General features: G+C 32.2%; 1 protein-coding gene across 1 annotated transcript in view; it reads left to right on the top strand.

Moving 5' to 3' along the window:
- Positions 1-20,724, top strand: part of NCAM2 (neural cell adhesion molecule 2) — a 325,026-nt gene that overhangs the window by 149,086 nt on the left and 155,216 nt on the right. The window contains 1 exon segment of the mRNA XM_069472428.1: positions 8,988-9,138. Within this exon segment, the coding sequence (XP_069328529.1) occupies positions 8,988-9,138 (151 nt within the window).

The raw sequence follows: 20,724 nt of genomic DNA, 5'->3' as shown, positions 1-20,724 counted from the left end.
TAAAATTGTAGAGATTTAAAAAAACAACATGCCTGAGATGAAAAGGACACTGGGTAGGATTAACAGCAGATTGGATACTGCAGAGACAATGATTAGCAAAATCAAAGACATAACAATATATCCTATTTAATTGAAACACAGACAGGAATATGATTAATATATCCTTTGCATATCCTGTGTCTTTTCTGTGCTCTAAGTAAGAGGTAGCCAAAGGCTCAAAATGGGACTCTTATTTATCTTGGTAGATGGAGCAAAGAAATTATGTTCCCAAAGTATTTTGAGTTTCTTCATCTTGTATTTTTTTCAACCGTAGAATGTCTTATGGAGATTTATATGAAAACTTACTGAAGAACAAGTGTAATGACTGTAGTTAACATTTGTTTTATATGTACTATATCTCAGGCATTTTTATAAAGATTTCCTATAGTATCTTTGCACTATGTCCTGTTGGGTATTTGCTTCTTGCTTTTAGAACGTTATCTGATATTTGTCTATAATTTGAACTAGATTCCCATACTGCTTAGACATTGGGCACTAATTACATCACTGATTATAATCATATTTAGCATATACCTAGCACTGAGCCTGTCTAATCTTAAGTAATTCTCACCAGATGTGGGTAAAAGCAAACAACACTAAATATTGTGTATTAGTCCACTTGTACTGTTATAACTCTGCAAAATAAATGTCACTGAAATCTCAGTGGCTTTCAATACAAAAATTTATGGTTGTGTAACTAGGCTGAAGCAGCATGCTCTACGCTTGAATCTGGGTTCTGATCTGTTCTACATATTCTCTTGATTCAAGAAACAGGCTGCAGGAAATGATCCCATCTGGGGTGTACTGTCTGAAAATTTCCATGATAAAATGTGGAATGTAATTTTAAAACAAGACAAAAGACTAGAGAATAATATAATAAAATCCTATGTGTATATCACCCAGTTTCAATAGTTATCAACACTTTGCCATTCCAAGTCCAATATTTTTATCTATTTTCCCAGAAGTAATTTTGATCTTTGTGTTAGCGAAACATGTTTAATTTTGAAACAGTTGATCCATATGACTTACGATTTCCTCAAAGCCTTGAGATGATGTACTTATTACTGACTGCTTGCATTATTTCAGCTAGTGTGGTTTAATAACACAGTATCAACATTCACAGGGTGAGTTCAATTATGGGACATAAATCATCACAGTACATCTGACCATGTTATAATAAATGTTGAGTAGGACGAGTTTCATAATATTATTTGTGTCATTCTTTCAGATCTCTGTTGTGTTTGCATTGCTTTATGACGTGAAAGTATATTTTACCTCAACATAAGATGCAGTTTTCAGGTCTGAATGCCTTCTCAGCTTTGTTATCTCTTATTGATTTCTTAATAGATAGATATTCTTACTTTCCTTCTTTTCCATTATGAAGGATATAAAGACAAATTGGGAATTCAAAATCATTCTATTATTCTTGGTTTCTTAGCCTTAGAGAAAGCAATGAAATTTTACATGAATTAATAGCTTGAAGCAGTGCTATTTTCCAAGTCCTAGCTTTCTACTCTAGCCCATATTATGGCATCAAATATTCATGTCCTGAATTTTCTGAAGTACCTTGATATCATATACTGTGTTTTATCTTTTAATTCAACCAAATTGCATACATACCCAAAAATATTTTGTCAGTCAGAGTAAACACCGGTTATGATAAAATTATGTTCAGCCATACTATATGCACATCCCCCTTATTCTAATTTACTTTGTTAGAGCTCCAATCACAATGAATGACCATAATAAATAAAAATAATATCATAGAGATGGGGTCATGTGATATTTCATATCATTTATCATCAGTAATTTTCCTATCCTGATCATACTTTTGTGGCTTACTGAAGATCTTACGTATGGTTCATGGACAAAATAGTATAAATGCTTTGCATATGGTTCATGGGATCAAGAGAAAGGTTTAACAGCAATGATACACTGTCAATTAAATAGAAGATAGGGAAGTTATTATTTCACTTTGAGATAGAACATACATAGGATGCTTTTGGAAATCACAGTGAAAGGGATAAATGTATAAAACTCATGTATTTATTGCTCATATTTGTATATCAGATGTTTTGTGCTAATTTATCAAATACTTAATGGATGCTAAACTCTTTATAAGTACTCACTCATTTAATCTGCATAGCAATCGTATGAAATCTGCATTTTTATTATACCCCTGATACAGAAAACTGAGGTACAGCTAAGTAGTTACCCCAGGTCTTAGATCTTATAGCTGGCATATTCAGGATAGAAACCTATCCAGTCTGATTCTACAAAGTCTATGGTCTTAACTATTATGTTATATTAAAATAGGTAGCATGACCATATGGTAATAGAATTTAAATATTCAGGCACCATTCTGAAAAGCAGCATTTTTACAACTGTCAGTTGAAATGCACCTAGTCTCATTTTTTTTAAATAAAAATCTTTAAAAGGTTTATTCTACTTATGATTTTCTTACTATAATATTTTAATGTTAAATATTAGTTTTAAGGTACTGAATATATAATATATAATATGGAATAGAGTGTATGCATATTATAAAAATGCGTGATTATATTAAATGTGAATGTCTGCAGACAGTATAATTTAATAGATATAACAATCGACTAATAAAGATAATATTTCCTACTTAAGGGTCTGTGACAAAATCCTGGAAATATTTCTTTCCTCCTTTCTTTCATCACCACCTGCCATTTACTCATTCACTAAACACTGTCAGTTCCACTCTAGTAAGTCTATGGAATCCACTCACTTCTTTCTCTCCATCTTAACTACCACTACCTTTTCCCAACATGTTATCAGTGTAATGAATTTGCAGTGAGTCTCCCTGACCGTCTGTTTTTATTCTGTTCAAGCTGCTATAATAAAATACCATAAATTAGGTGGCTTATAAACAACAGAAATATATTTCTCACAGTTCTAGAGGTTGGGAAGTCCAAGCTCAAGTTACTGGTAGTGCAGATTCAGTATCTGCTGAGGGCCCACTTTCTCATAGACGGCATTTTCTTTTTGTGTCCTTATTTGGAGGAAGGGACTAGTTAGCTCTCTGTGGTAAATTTTACCATCCTCATGATCTAATCAGCTCCCAAAGGCCCCACTTCCTGGTAATATCACCTTCGGGTATATGATTTCAACAACTGAACTTTGGAGGGGATATAAACATTCAGACCATAGCATCCTCAACAATTTATTCTTCACCCTGAAAAATGAGTGACCTTTTCAAATCACAATGCCTCTGCCTAAAATCCTCCATGTATTTCTCCAATTATTTGCAAGACACACAAACCCCTGCCATTGGCTTTCATTTTTTAATGGTGTTATTTATATACATTTGCATAGCATATAATTGACCCATTAAACTGTACAATTAAAAGCCTTTTATTCTTAGGGATATGCAACCATCAACATAATCAGTTTTAGATCATTTTCCTCATCCTTCTTGGTCATCACTCCCCAATCTCCTCCCTACCACCTCCCATTACCCTGCCAGACATAGGCAACCATTACTATACTTTTTGTAGCTATATGATTTGCTTATTCTGAAATATTTAAATAAATTGAATAATTCAATATGTGTTCTTTTTTACTAGCTTTTTCCACTTAGCATAATATTTTTAAGGTTCACTCATGATAAAGAATGTGTAAATAGTTTAATTTTATTACCAAATAATATTCCCTTGTGTGGATAGATCACTGGTTTATATATATAAAACAGTGAATAGGCATTTGAGTTGTTTTGACTTTTTGACTTTATTAATAATGCTGTTATGAGCACTTATGTACAAGTTTTTGTGTGAGCGTACATAGTCATTTCTCTTAGGAATGCATTAATAATTGCTGAGTCATGTGGTAACTCTGCATTTAACATTTTGAGAAACTCTCGGACATTTTATCCAAGATCTGCATTATTTTATATTCCCATTCACAAGGCATATGGGTTCTAGTTTTTCCACATACTGGCCAACATTTGTTATTAGCTGTCTTTTTGATTATAGCTACTCCAGTGGGTATGAAGTGGTCCTGTGGTTTTGGTTTGCATTTCCATGATGGCTAATGATATGGAACATCTTCCTATGTTCTTATTTCCCTTCCCTTGGCTTTTGAGGCTTTTTATGGTATTCTTGTTTATTTTTCCAACTCTTTTATACCTCATCCCTTCCACCTCATATTAAATATCACGGCTACAGTGAGCTTCTTTCAACTCTTTAACATGCCATGCTTTCCCTCAAGTCCAGGCCCACATAGTTTCTATATCCTACCTACTTTGATTACCAAAAGCTCAGCACTTGCCCTCAGAAGAGGCAAGAGCGCTTGCCACACCAGAAGAATGAGGACAAGTGGTTTGAGGAGAAGGAAAGAGAAATTTATTAATTTGCTGACAAATGAGGAGGATAGGGACTACTGTCTGAAAAATGCCATCCTCCTAATAATAAGAATAAATACAGAGCTTTTAAAGGGTGGGTTCTCAGCTTCAGGCAATTGTTCTTCAACTAGAGTTGATGATTCTGATTGTCCCATATCCACCCCATCGTCCACTGAAGACAATCCCCTGATCTCCACCCAGGGTCTCCCTCAGCCAGGTCCTGGGCTGAGCCATCTCCTGTAGCACAAAGAACACAAGACATTACCCTGCCTTGCCCAACCACTGGCCTGAAGCAGGGATCCAGGCTTTAGTTCACAAGAAAGAGTGCAGGATGTTTTAAAGAGACACAAAATATTTTTGCCACTTTTTCAGGCCATTCCTTCTGTTTCACTTTTCCTCCTTTTGGCCGGGGCTGACTTTGTGGGGGTGCAACCTATATAGGAGCCTACACTCAGAATGACTCCATGTTGGGTAAATGTGTTGATATCTTCAGCTTGAAATTGTAATATTTTTTTAAACAAGAAAGCCCACATTTTATTTTGCAGTGGGCTCTGAAAATTATGGAGCCAGTCCACTGCCTTGCTTATCATTATTACTTGTCTTTCAGTTTAGATGGAAATACCTACAGGAAACTTCCTTATCTTTGTAGACTGTATATTATTTTCTTCCTGAATTTCATCTACACTAGCATGTATTATAATTTGTCATTTTCTTCCTCTAAATCATATTTCCTGGGCTACTAAAGGGTTTGCCTTCCTTTTTTATTCTTTCTTACACTTTTTAATTTATTTTTTAAATTATTATGGGTATATAATTGTATATCTTTATATGATACATGTGATATTTTGATACAGGAATACAATGTAAATTAATCAAATCAGAGTCATTAGAGTATCCATCACCTCAGGCATTTGACATTTCTTTGTGTTAGGAACATTCCAATTCATTCTTTTCGCTTTTCGTTTCTTATTTATCTTTCTATCCCCAGAATCCAGTATAGTATGTGTCACATAGATGTGGTTGAAGTGTAGTGCAACCTCATAGTTGTGATTCTGGTTGTAGACCACATAGCAAGAGTAATTCAGAACATGAACTTCACGGCCAGACTGCCTGGACATCCACCTGCTATCACTTACAAGGTGTAGGACATGACAAGTTATTTAATGTTTCCCTGCATCAATGTCCTCATCTTAAAATGGGTGTGATATTAGTCCCAACCTCATAGTGGTATCATTGGGATTAAATGAACTAGTAAATGTAAAATGTTTGGAATATTGTTTAACAGGTATAATTTATCATATGCATTACCTGTAATGATTATTATCTTCAATTCCTAGTTGTTGAATAAATTACTGACAATATATGCAATGAAAACAAAATAGCACTAGGACCTAGTGAAGAAACTAAGTTAAGAAATTTTTGGCTGGGCGCGGTGGCTCACGCCTGTAATCCTAGCACTCTGGGAGGCCGAGGCGGGTGGATCGCTCAAGGTCAGGAGTTCAAGACCAGACTGAGCAAGAGGAGACCCCGTCTCTACTAAAAATAGAAAGAAATTATCTGGCCAACTAAAATATATATAGAAAAAATTAGCCGGGCATGGTGGCGCATGCCTGTAGTCCCAGCTACTCGGGAGGCTGAGGCAGTAGGATTGCTTAAGCCCAGGAGTTTGAGGTTGCTGTGAGCTAGGCTGACGCCACGGCACTCACTCTAGCCCGGGCAACAAAGCAACACTCTGTCTCAAAAAAAAAAATATTTATTGCACATATTTCTCTTTGTGACATCATTTACACTGCTAGGAGAAAGAGTAATTGTAAAAAAGTTCAAGTGCATAAAATCAAAACAGGAAGAAAATTAGAAAGTTAGGAGCAAACCCAGACCAAAGATAATATAGCTAGTAGTAAATAAAAGGATCTTATAAGAAGGAAAAATAATCTTTCTGTTTAAAATTCTTGGTGTGGCTGCAAAATTTTGTCATAAATTAACACAATATTAAAATAATTTTGAGATGTTAGTTTGGATAAATTAATGCTTATAATCTTTGGAGAGTGTTGGTTTTCTTCTTTATATATTTAGCAGTTATACATTGTCTTAACCATCAAGTATTTGAAGTTGAGTTTACTTTAAATTCAATAATGAAGCAATGCCAATAGGAATGAGACCAATAGAATATATAATGCAAGGGTGCAAAATTGGGTGCACATTTTTTGTGTATATGTATTTGTCTTGGGTTCTGCATGTGGTCTTTTTTTGCTTGTCCAACATCAGGAGAGCTACATGCCCACGCTTGCTTTTGTACATCTGCTTGCTTCCCTCACTTCTATATATCCTCCTGGCACATCTGCCTGGAATTCACTCCTCAATATCACACCTTTTTCACCATTTGCAGGTCTCAATTCACATTTTGGTTTTTCAGGAAACACACCTCTGACTCTACCCTGTCTCTCCATTTACTTACCCCCAAAATGCAACTATTGTCTTCCTACATGGTACTTGTCACAATTTATTTGTATTGTAATTTAAAATTAATATGTGTATTCTCTGATAAACTATAATGCCACTAAGGGTAGAAACTATTGCATTTTGCTCAGCACTGTATCCCCAGCTCCTTATTGTAGAATGTTGCACACACACACATATACGCACACACAGAATTGTTGAGTGGCTAAGTGACACGATCCATAATTCTCTCAAAAGGCCAAAGGGGTTAGTTAGTGACTCTAAAAATGTTCAAGGGCACAGTGTAATGAAGAAAGATAGGAAGTACTGACCACCTCAAATGTGCTGTGTACTACAATTGGATTCTAAATTTGATAATAAATGTCTAGCCAGGTAAGGTCACAAAAATAACCTAGAAACATGACACTTTGTATAATTTCAATTGAAATTGCCAACAAAAAATTTAATTTGAAACTTAATAAGGTGGTTATCACATGGATATTTGATTAAGGGATTCTTGAAAGGACAATAAACTCTAAAAATAGCCTTTTATAAAAATATTGAAATAATGTTCAAATAAGCAATTCTTAAACTGACCTTCTAGAAAGGCAAAGAATATAACATCAAATCAAATTTCAGAAAGTACATTTCTGCAAAGGATGGGAATAATAGTTCATAGCCAGACACTTTGCTTTCTAATCATCTGACTTAAGTCAGTGATAGAACCTAGAAACACTAGACAGACAGCTAAAATGCCCATTAACCTGTCTCAATCAAATATCAGATGTCTTAAATTAATCTTCAGTAGGTGTTGCATTAAAGCCAAGATATAAATGAATTTTCTTTCAGATATGTGTAACGCTTTTTTGTAACACAAAGAGAGACATGTCCTCTAGAAAAAATGTCTTTGGTCTTCTAGTGCAAGTATTTGAGTAAGCTGCATATCATGCATCATTACAGAGCCAATGTTAAGTCTGAAAATGACTTAGAACTTCCTAAGCAGTCACACATATTCCCTAAAATTGTGTTTTTCCAGAATTTCTGTTAATGATTTCAGATACCGTAATAATGTTTAAATGCCAACACTTTTACTAATAGTATGCTGATATTATCTACACACTAATAGTTTTCACAGGTTAAAAACTATACCATGTACAACATGTAATGATAAGAAAATATGTTTACTTTCAAGGGAAGAAAATTATAAATTTAAAATGCACTTTTTTCAATAATGTGAAATAATACATTTTCCTTATAAAATGAAGAATTTACTTTGTATTATTATAATAATAGAGTATCTTGTTGCTACATTCTAATAAAAATAACTATATGCAAGTTTTTAGCCCATAGTAAACAGTAGCTGAAGGATTATCTTTACTCAACTACATGTAAATTTCACTGCAACTTAATTTGCTATATAAAAATATTAAAATACAATGCTTCTGTCCTAGAAGTCCAGATATTTTTTACATGAAGTTCCATAACAATTTTCTCACATTCCTTCAACTATAATATCATCCTACAGGAAGAAATCGGAAGTTCTAAGACCTTAGTGAAATCAATGTGTCCCAAGAAAAGTATGGAATTCAAAGAAGTTGTAATTATTTATTTAGGCAATCAGGGACAATTTTGAATATAAATTGAAATTTTCCCATAAATTAAAGGATAGACAGCAGTATTTTGGCATGTAAATATGGAAGTGAAAACAGGAGAAATATTTGCAACAAGTCTGTGAAGGGTGCTTATGGAAAGCGTAAGACGTTCAGGACAGCAGAAGCAATTCAAACTAATTGAAATTAATGGTATCTAAATTGTAAAATGTGCTTGTACAGAAAGTTTATAATACATGGAGATCTTTAAACTTCAGGCGGAGTGATTGGGGTTTTATTTGGGAGACAATGCGATGTTATTTATGATTATAGAGGCAGGGGACATGAAATCTTCGTGAAGTTGTTTTGAGAACTTAAAAAGTTTGTTTTTTAAAAAACTTATTCTCAGCTATATAAGAAATATTTTATGCAGCTGGAATGATTTTTTTTTATTTTTGGCCAGAGAAACATAGAAAATAACATGTTATGTATTTGGTCATTGTTTTGCACAAACAAGCATAAAATCTTTCTTTTTCCTGAATCAATGTAAACAGAGCCCAGACGGCCGTATTGAAGTCAAAGGGCAGCATGGAAGCTCATCACTGCATATTAAAGATGTGAAGTTGTCAGATTCAGGGAGATATGACTGTGAAGCTGCAAGTAGAATTGGAGGGCACCAAAAGAGCATGTACCTTGATATTGAATGTAAGTTTTTTTCCTTTTGTATGTTTATTAATAGAGCTTTGTCTGCTTTAAAAAATAAGAATTTTTATAGAAAAATCACAATACCTATGTAGCTCATGTTTTAATATTTAATGCATAGCTTTGCAAAGAATGTAGCCATTAAAAGTCAGTTATTGGAGACATCTAGTGGATGCTATGGGACATTTCACAGTATATTCAATGATCTTGATATTAATTATCCTGAAAACAGTGACTGTCTTTTTTTTTTTTTTTTTTTGCCATATTTAACCCAAAACACATTTGGTCAATATATCCTCAGATTTTTATCTGTTTTTTTATAATATTTATGATTCTGTGTCTCAAACATGCAATAAGTGTCTTCATTTCTAATTCAAATTGGTTCGGTAAATTATTTTACATCCTCATATAACATGAAATAGTATTTTAATTTCAGTGACATATGTCAGTACTTATATCTTATCAGAACAGTATTTTTTATCTGTCTGGAAGGAAAGACTATAACAGGATACTTTTTAGAAGAAATAAAAATATTTTTATAACTATGTGAGATTTGGGAAGTGGAACAGCTAATATGGATAAAACTTTCACAAGTCACCTTAAGTCATTGCCTTGGAATTTTAAAATAATTTAGTATACCTGTTATAAGAAGATGAACAAATTTAACATCATTCGCAATAAATATTTATGAATCATCAATGTTGGAGGTTTTCTGATGCTTGAAAGGACATAACTGTCTTGGTGGGAATGTATGAGACAATCTTATTGACAAAACATTTCTATTGGAACATTTCCAGAACATTAATACTGATGGATTGTAATAGTAACTGTGAAACACGATGCATTTTCTTATGGCTAATGCCTTTAGAAAGAAAATATTTTCTCAAGAACAAAGTAATCCATATTATTGTACATATTTGTAGACTGTGTTTGTCAAGAAATTCTTGGAAAGAAATTGACAAATTCTAAAAGGATTATGAAGAAGGCACCTTGATTCTATCACAAATTACTGATTTTATTTGATAATGTTAGACAATTTTCTGGAAAGTCATTTTGTTGCCATTGCACTTCCTGAAAAACAAACAAAATAACCTGATATTATTGAGAATGCACAAAGAAGGAATTGATGCTGATAACTTAATTAATATGATTTTTCCCCTAATACTCTTTTCTGCTATTTTTCTATTATCATAAGTATGTTTCTTTTTTAGGTCAAAATATTGTTAGCAAATTACAAACATTTCTCAATATTTCAACATATTTGCTTATATTTTGTAATTTGATATTTGTATATTTAATCCAAAATTTACTTCATATATATATATTTTGTTTCCTTTAATGTGAATCGAAGTGAACAAAAACTTAAAGATACCAAGATACGATTTCTATTTGAACTACCCAACCATTTTGGAGGGGAAATCTTTAGAATACTTCTGGCCTCTTTTCACTGTCCTATAAAAGTGTTAGGCAATGCACTATTTTAATGAAACTTAATATTTAAAGATTCTTTTATTTGTATTTTCTAAATATCTTTAAATGTATTTGACATATCATAAAATTATTATGAAATCTCTGTTGGAGGTACTCAGAAAAGTGGAGTTTATGGGAACTGAGCATCTTTGATATTTCCAAAACACAGTAAAGCAGAATGGCTCATACATAATATGCCAATACTAGAATGTTAGGACTAGCCAATATGCTAATTGATCACATGACCTGCATCCCTGGAACCTCAATTTCTTTGTTTATAAAATAAGATGGTTGAAGAAAGAGACTCGTGGGACCTCTTCAAACTCAAACATTTAAAAATACTTTTACTCAAGCATATCTGCATTTATCAAGGATGCCTGGAGCTTCTGAATTATTCTTCATGCATGCCAGCATAGGTATTTATATGAAATAAATAAAAACCTAGACTAAGATCTATGGTTTCTATATGTTTATATCACAAAACCTTATTGAAACTAAGTTTTGAAAACATACAAAGTCCACTTTGATATTCAGGTTTTGTGTTAAGTGATAGCAGAAAGAATGATGAATAAAACATAGCTCCCCCTTTATGAGAACACTATAATCAAATGAGATTTAAATTGCACCTCAGCATATATTCAAATTTCAAAGTGATAGATGGAGAAAATATCAAGGTAATGTGAAATGCTGATATATGATGACATGAGATTTTTAGTTATCACTGGTTTCAGCTAGGTAGAAAATAATTGGACTGATAAACAATTGTATATTGCAATATGAATTATTTGCTCCTGTGATCTTTTAATAAAATGAATACCCTAATAAGTGTTTAGGGTTTTAGGATATTCCATTTTTCAAGGACTGATTTCCAGCAAAGTACAAGTTGCTTTTGATCACAGATGCATTCCTCCATCACAGATTTAAATATTGGTTTATTTTTCTATTGAATTATTCAGAGGTAAATGTTTAGACTAAAGCTCACCAGAAAATTATGTAGTTTCTCCTATTTAAACAGGATGAAAGATCTTGTCTTGTAAATAGATGTTTTGAGAACTCTTTGAACATTTCCTGAGATTATTGTTGCCACCGTGTTGATTAGAGGTTGACTAGGTAAATATATTTTGAAAACAATAAAATGTTTTTTTTCCGTTGTTTAAACTGTTGTTAAAAATTATTACTTTTTGTTTTCATTAAATATTAATTTTCCAAAAATATTGTTGAAAGTGAGATTTATGACTATTCTAATGCTTGACCAATTTTTCCTTTTCTCAAAGTAAAACATTTAAATTTATTATACTTGAGTAGGAATAATTAGAAAAATAAATATTCTTTATTTTAATACTTTATTGCAATGGAGTACAACAAAAAGCGCATATATAAAGTGTAAAATGTGATCAATTTGACATATATGTACATCTGCAAATCTATCAGAATTGATAGATATTGATAGATATTGATAAAATAAAAATTTCTATCATCCCAAGAGTCTTCCCAGATCATTTCACAATCTATGTCTCTATTTACATTTATTAGTAAACATTCATTTGTCTATTTTTAATCACTATAATTTAATCTACATTTAGACTATGTATATAAATACATGTATATAATGTACATAAATACATGTATTGCTAAGAATTTTATATACATGGAGTCATATAATATTTTACTTTATTTTTTAAATTTATTTTACTTTTATTAACACATAAAAATGGTATATATTTATGATGTACAATTTGATGATTTAAAAAATACTAATATTATTTTTGATTGCCAATCTTCACTGTATACATTTATGGGGTACAATGTGATATTTTGATATGTGTATACAATGTTAAATGATTAACTCAAGCTAATTAACATCTCTGTCAACTTGCTTACCTATCATTTTTTTATGGAGAGACATTTGAAATTTAGTCTCTTAGCTATATTGAAATATACGTTATTACTGACTATAGTCAGCCAGCTGTGCAATAGGTCTCAAAACCTGTTCCTCCCATCTATCCTAAACTGTGTACCCTTTGATCAACAACTCCCCAGTCTGTTCCTTTCACCTTCCTCCAAGGCTCTGGTAATCACCATTTTAGTCTTTATTTCTATGAGTTCAACTTTATTAGATTCCATGTATAATTGAGATTGTGAGGTACTTATCTTTCTGTGTCTGGCTTATTTAACTTACTTTCCTCCAGATTCATCTATCTTGTTGCAAGTGACAAGATTTCTCACTTTTTAAGGCTGAATAGTATTTCATTGTGTATCCTTAACACACTGTCTTTATCCATTCATACATTGATAGACACTTAGGTTAATTTGATATCTGCGTTATTGTGAATAATGCTGCAATGAACATGGGAGTGCAGGTTCCCTACGAGGGGCTAATTTCAATTCCTTTGGGTATAAATACCCAGACAAGGGAGGGGCTGATTTTAATTCCTTTGGGTACAAATACCCAGACAAGGGATTGCTAGATAATATGTTTGTCCTAATTTATATCTCCCCCAACAGTGTTACCTTTTCTCTGCATCCTCTTCAACACTTCTCTTTCAACTCTTTGGTTAAAGCTATTCTAACAGCTGTGAAATGATAGCTCACTGTGGTTTTAATTTGGATTTCCCCCAATGATTCGTGGTGCTGATCATTTTTTCCTGCACATATTGGCCATGTGCATGTCTTCTTTTAATAAATGTCTATTCAGGTCGTTTGCCCATTTTTTTTAAATCAGGTTATTTGTTTTTTGTGTTTGTTTTTGTTTTTTACTATTGAGTTGTTTGATTTTCTTATATATTTTGGATACTAACCTTTTCTTATGTGTGGTTGCAAATATTTTCTCCCATTCTGTGCATTTTCCCTACAGAGGTCTTCCATTCAGTATTCATTGGCATACACATGTGTGGATCAGTAATTTATAATACTTGTTCTTGTTATTGTATCTCATGGATATAATAGAGTTTGTTTGTTTAGTACCTGTTGAAGGACATTTTGGATTCTTTTATTTATGGAAAAAACCTATTGTGAACATTTTTGAACATTGTGTGAACATATATTCTCTTTTCTCTGCAATCAATATTTTTCTTTGGTTTCTTTAAATAGATTTTTGAAGAGCTAAATATTTTAATTTTCCTGAAATCTAATTTCTTAATATCAGATTTATTAATTGGACTTTTATATTTCATACTGTTTGCTTTTTATCTAAAAAATCATTACTTAACCTAAAGCCATGAAGATTTATATCTATGCTTTCTGTTCAGAGTTTTCCAGATTTAGGATTTACATTGGAGTCTATAATTCATTTTGAGTTCATTTTTGTGGTGTTCATTATCTTTCCATGCACATGTGTAGTTGATCAAGCACTAGTTACTGGAAAGACTTTTTCCTAGCTAAGTGTTTGCCATGATTGTTGATCTTTTCAAAGTATCAGATTTTTGTTTTGTTAATTTATATTTTCTATAATATTTTTGTTTTCTAGTTTGATAATTCTTGTTTTATCTTCATTTCTTTCTTCTAGGTATTTTGAATTTACCTTGCTCTTTATTTCTAAATTTTTAAAATGCAATTATAGGGCATTTATTTTAGATATTTCATTTTTTTCTAATAGAACCATATAAAATTCAAAATTTTTGGTAAGCAGTGCTTTACCTGCCTCCCACAACTTGTGATATGTTACATTTTTGTTGTCATTCACTTAAAAACATGTTCTTATTTTTCTTTTGATTTTATTGTTGGCCCAATAAGAATCCTTTTAACTTCTAGATGTCTGAGGTATTCCTAGATATTTTGCTGTTATTGATTTCTAATTTAGTTCAATTGTGTTCAGAAAATACTCTCTATGATTTTGATTCTTATATATTTTTGAGATTTGGTTTATGTCCCAGAATATGAAATTTTTTTTGAATATATGATGTGTATTTGCAAAGCATATGCCTTGTGCAGTTGTATAGTTTGCTCTGTAGATGTCAATTAGATCAAGGTGGGTGATAGCTTGTTTAAATCTTCTGTCTTTATTGAATTTTTTTTGTGTAGCTGTGCTGTCAGAGTACGGGGTGTTTAAATCTACCATGATTCTGACCTTTCCTCTCTCTCTTTAATCCTGTTGATCTTTACATTGCATATTTTGAGGCTCAATGAGGCACACGTATATTTATACTTTGTGTGTCATATTACTTTCCTATTGTTGCTATAACCAAGTACAACAAACTTAGTTATATAATAAAACAAATTTATTGTCTTAAAAGTTATGGAGATCACAGGGCTGTAATGATTCTCAGTGGGCTGGAATCAAGCATCAGTGGGGCAGCATTCTCTTGTGGAGGGTTTAGGGGAGATTCCATTATCTTCCCTTTTTCAGATTCTACCAGACTTTCACATTCCTTGCCTCATGGTCCCCTTCCATCTTCAAAGCCAGCAATGGCAGGTCTAGTTCACACCACATCACTCTGAACTCCATTTCCTTCTTCACAACTGCTTCTCTGTCTGGGACGCTACTGCTGTTAATTGTTAACTGTATCCACTCAAGTAACCCAGACCAACCCTCCCATCTCAACAACCTTTGGTGACAGCTGCAAAGTCCCTTTTGTCATGTAACGTAACATATTCACAGATTCTGGAGATAAGAATGACAATATCTTTAAGAAGTCATTATTCTCCCTACTGTACACATCTTCCTCATGAACTGCCCTTTTTATCAAAATGAAATATTCCTCTTTTTCTCTGCTAATCTCTTACATGATGTGCTATATCTAAGATTTAAATAACTACTCTTGCCCTCTTATGCTTACTTATATTTCATATGAAATTAAAATAAATCTTCATGGCAGCATATGATAGAATGTTGCTTTTCATCCACTCTGTAAATTTACCTTATAATTGGGTGGTTTAAATGAGGATTCAGCAGTTAACAGATCAGGAAATGAATATTTTAGGTTTTTTTGAACTGCAAATAGTCTTTGTCACGTTTCTTTTTTTCTCTTACATATCATGAAAAATGTAAAATCTTTCTTCATCCTAAGCCATATATATAAGATTCTGTCCATGAGCCCTAGTTTGGTATCCACTGGCTTAGCCTATTAAATTTAATGCAATTGTTGATACCATTTCATTTAGTTGTGCACTGTTTTTTTTGTTTTTTTTTGGGTTTTTTTTGTTTTTTTTTGCTTTGTTGTTTTTGTATGTTCTGTTCTCATATTCCTATTTTCTCTTGGGTTATGTGAAGTTTTAGAATTTTATTTTAATTTATATTGACAGTATTTCTTTAGTTTTTGTTTTATCTTTTTGTTCTGTTTTAAGTGATTCCCTAGGGATTACAATATAAAAACCTATATTTTCACAGTCTATTTAGACTTAATATTTTGACACTTTATATTAAATGTAAAAATCATGCATATATCTTGTAACCCCATTATTTAATGATCTTTTTATTTTCATATCATATATAAAACTTATATATTAATTAAAATCCCATCATATATTATGATAAATTTTGTTTTAAGCAATTACAAATATTCTTATTAAGGAACTGAAAAGATACTTTATGTGTTTATTTAAATACCATGACTTTTGCTCTTTCTTCATCATTGAAGATCCAGATTTCATTTAGCCTGAAGAAATTTATCCTCTATTTCTTATATAACTGATTTACTTGAGATAAATTCTATTAATTTTTTTAATCTGAAAATGTTTACCCCACCTCTATATTGCTATTCCTAAATGATTTTTTTTCTTACCACTAAGAACTTTAGATTGACATTTCTTTAAAAATGTGGTTCCACTGTCTTCTGGACTTTTTAGTTTCTGAAGGAAATGAGTATTCCATATATCATTTTTCTCTAGCTACTTTCCAGCTATTTTCTTTATCTTTGTTATTTATTTGTTTGATTAGGATGTGTCTAAGTGTGGTGTCCTTTCAATTTTCCTGGTTGGGTTGAGCTGAGCTTCTTTAATCTATAGATTTATATTTGTCAACATATTGGGTAGTTTGGGGCCATTGTTTCTTGAAATATTTTTTCTGTCTCATCTGTGGGATTTTACTTACACACATTAGACATTTTGGAAGTATCTTACAGGCTCATGAGACACTTTTCAGTTTCGTCTATTTTACACCTCACTGCACTTCGGATTAAATGATTTTCAGTTATTTCCTCATCAAGTTAACTATCTCTTTACTTCATTTCTTTTCTGCTATTGAGCCAATGATGAGTCTTGTTTGTTTGTTTTATTCCAGATACTACTTTTTTAGTCTTTAAATTTCAACTTTGTTCTGTTTTAAACTATCTGTCTCTTTGCTGCCAAGTCTTATATTTTCATTCATTCTAAGTATGTTTTCCTTCACCTCGGCAAGCGTGGGTAAAGCTGCTCTACAATAGCTGTTCTATTCCGATCTGGTAGATTCAACATCTAGGTAATTTTAGGATTTGCATCTGTTACTTGTCTGTTCCCTTTTAAAATTGGTCATAGTCTTCTAGCTCATTGAATGCCAAGAAATGTTGAATTGTTTCCAGGACATTGTAAAAATTAATTTGTACAGTCTGCTTTTGATAAACTTCTGGAGAATGTTTTCAGCATGAAATCACTCTTCAGTTGCCAGGTTCACTCTGAATCCCTTCAAGGAAGCCCTACCCTCTGGGCAAAGCTTTGAGAGAAAAAGAAATAAAGCACTGAGAATTAGTTTTTATTCCTCTTCACAATCTTTCTGATTTTGTTTCCTCTAGAAAATCCTTAGATAGTATTTTTTTAATTTATTTTGTATTACTTTCAGAGTTTCAAATTTTTGTCAATAGTGGAGATGGATATATTGTTGTTAAACTGCCTTTATATAAACATAAATTTCTATATATTCTATCTTAGTACAACTTTAAGCACAAAAATATTTGATTAGCCTAGTGCCTGGAACCAATAACATGTATGTTTTATTTTCAGTTTTCAGAAATACTTTTAATTTGCTTCTTCCTTTTCATTTCTTTTTCAAATTTTATTTTAATATTTTATGTCATATGTTCTAAAATAAAATATTTTCCTAATTATGATTGTTTCAATTGCAAAATTCTAAAAAGATTGGAGGGTTTTTTCCTCCCCTTCAGTCTTCTGTGAAATTTTATTTAATATCTTTTTCATCAGCATTGTATGTGTTGACACTAGTATCTATAGACAAAAACTTAGCCTTCCTGGAAAGCATTGTAAGTTTACTGGCAAAATATGTAAATGATTTTAAATTTTAATTTGAGAGATATTATCACTTTAGCTGAGTTTAAAGTTAGATGTTTAGAGGTTTTGATAGTATCCTTTAACTTTTATAGTTAACTTTTATGAGTTATTTCTACTCATATAGGCTGAATTTTATATAAAGTAAAAGAAAATGGTTTATACTAAACAAATTCTCAAAATTTTATCATGGATTACATTGAATATTTCTATTTTTCTTTTTTCAAACTCCAACTGAAAAGCTTTTCCCTTGTGGATATAACCTCCAAGTAACGAATGCTATATTTAAACTCTTTCCTCTTGTTATATCTCTGGTTATGAATGTTTTTTCAATACCTATTATACATTACTTGTGAGTCTTTAGCAGTCTAGTTTCCTCTTTGATTAATCAACATTCTTGTAGTATTTCTTCAGCTATAATAGTCAGAATTTTCTATTTTTCACAATTCAATTTACTCATGAATGCTAGGGCAAAACAAAATATGTTGGAATCCTAACTCATTTTTCCAACATTTTGCACGTTTAAAGATAAATTTTAATTTTAGTGTATTTATTTGCTCATATATTTGCCTAATCTGTTCATTATTTTATGGATACAGGATTATTAAAATGTATTTAAAAAGTGACTCATGTAAATGTCTTAAGTGAGTGAATATAATGTGAATTCACTTATGATAAATTATATAATATGCTTATGAAAGACTGATTTATACTTAAGGGGAAAATAATATAATTATTAATATTAATTTTCCTAATTACTGAGAAGTAAAAACAAAATTCTAAGCCCCTCAATTGACTGAACATACCCACTCTAAGCCAAGAGGACCCCAAAGAAACCCTAAAACTGAAATCCTGGCCATGATAAGATGGGATGTCAGACACACCTCATTATCCCCTCTTACTTGTTAACCATTATTAGACTTTCTTTTCTAGGGGTTAAACATAGCCAGACTTCTGAAAGGACTTGCTTCACCCCTGATTTCAATAACTGTCTAAGGCTGCTCCTCTTTTTTTGTGATTTTGCAACTGACCAACATTCCTTCCTGAAAAGAGACTCCTGACTGTCCAGCTGCTCTGAACAAGCTACAGAAGATGTACAGTCAGGGTTTTCATGTCCTCTGTTTCATCTTTTGACATCAGAGGGCTGAAAACGTCACCCTCAGAACATGCTGACACCTCCATTTTCTGTACATGGATCCCATGAAGTAGCTTGAGCTTAGTTGTGCATGCTCATGCTTTTCCTTTCATAAATATTCAGGATTCCTCCTGTAGCTTGTTAAATAAGTATATTCAGCCACCCTGCTCAGCATAAATTCCTGTTCCTGTTGGCTTCCCCTGGAATTACATGTTTCCGGCTGCTGACTTCCAGCCTGTCACAGTGGCCACCCTGCAGGCTGCAACACGTTATGAGAAATAAGGCTCTCCTTTCCCAATTTATGAACCTGGTCATTCTTCAGTTGACATTGCTAAAGTTCAGATTTTCTCCTTGTAGTAGAAGTACAGAAAATAACTGGAGTATATATCTATATTTAATATATTAAGCAGCATTGGTTAAAACAATCATTTGGGATTTGTAACCATGATTGTAATTTAAAACTTAGCCTACTCTTCTCTTTCAGTTATGGTACTTGTAAATCAGTGTGAATTATGAAAGTTGAAACATGTTTTTTTTACCTCTACATCACCACTACTTAAATCTTATATTCTTCTTTTTTAAAATTATTTTTTATTTCAAAATATTAAGGGGGTACAAATGTTTTTGTTCCATATATTGGTTTTATAATGCTTTAGTCAGAGCTATAAATTTCCCCATCACCTGAGTAGTGTTCACTGTACCCATTAGGTAGCTTTTTAACTCCTCCCTTCCTCCCCCTTCTCCTTCTCGATTTCCAATGATTTTTAATTCTTTCTGTGACCACGTGTGCCCATCAATTAGTTCCAAATTATTACAGAGTACATGTGGTCATTTATCCATTCTTGAGTTACTTCAGTTAGGATAATGTTCTCCAGTTCCATCCAATTTGCTGCAAAAGACATTAATTAATTCTTTTTATGGCTGAGTAGTACTTCATGGCATACATATACCACAGTTTGTTAACCCACTCATGAATTGATGGGCACTTGGGTTGATTCCACATCTTTGCAATTGTGAATTTTGCTGCAATAAACATTCAAGTGTAGGTGTCTTTTTTGATAAAATGACTTCATTTTCTTTGGTAGATACCCAGTAGTAGGATTGCTGGACTGAATGGTAGGTCTACTTTTAATTCTTTGAGAAACCTCCATATTGTTTTCCATAGAGATTGTACTAATTCTCAGTCCCACCAACAGTGTATAATCCATTTCTTCCTGCATCCACACCAGCATCTATTGTTCTCCCACTTTTTAATAATAGCAATTCTGACAGGGGGATGGCAATATCTCGTTGTTTTAATTTGCATTTTCCTGATGATTAGTGACATTGAACATTTTTTCATAAGTTTGCTGGCCATTTATCTATGTTCTTTTGAAAGGCTTCTGTTCATGTATTTTCCCATTTTTTAATGAGGTTGTTTGTTTTTTTCCTTGCCGGTTTGCTTGAGTTCTTTGTAGATTCTGGATATTAGCCCTTTATTGAATGTATAGTTTGCTAATATTTTCTCCCATTCTCTATATTGTCCATTTGCTCTGATCTTTATTTCCTTTGCTGTTCAGAAGCTTTTTAATTTAAACAAGGCTCACTTATTTGTTGTTGTTGTTGTTATAATTGCCTTTGGGGTCTTAATCATAAATTCTTTGCCTAGGCCAAATACTAGAAGAATTTTTCATACGTTTTCTTCTATAATCTCCTATAATTTTTTCTGATTTTGTGCCTTACATGTAAGTCTTTTATCCATCTTATATGAAGATAAGTAGAAACTGTAGTTGTATATTATTAATACAACC

This window comes from Eulemur rufifrons, chromosome 7, assembly GCF_041146395.1.
Source record: "Eulemur rufifrons isolate Redbay chromosome 7, OSU_ERuf_1, whole genome shotgun sequence".
Lineage (NCBI taxonomy): Eukaryota > Metazoa > Chordata > Mammalia > Primates > Lemuridae > Eulemur > Eulemur rufifrons.
Note: the sequence above shows the minus strand (reverse complement) of the source record. Positions and strands in the feature narration are given on the sequence as shown.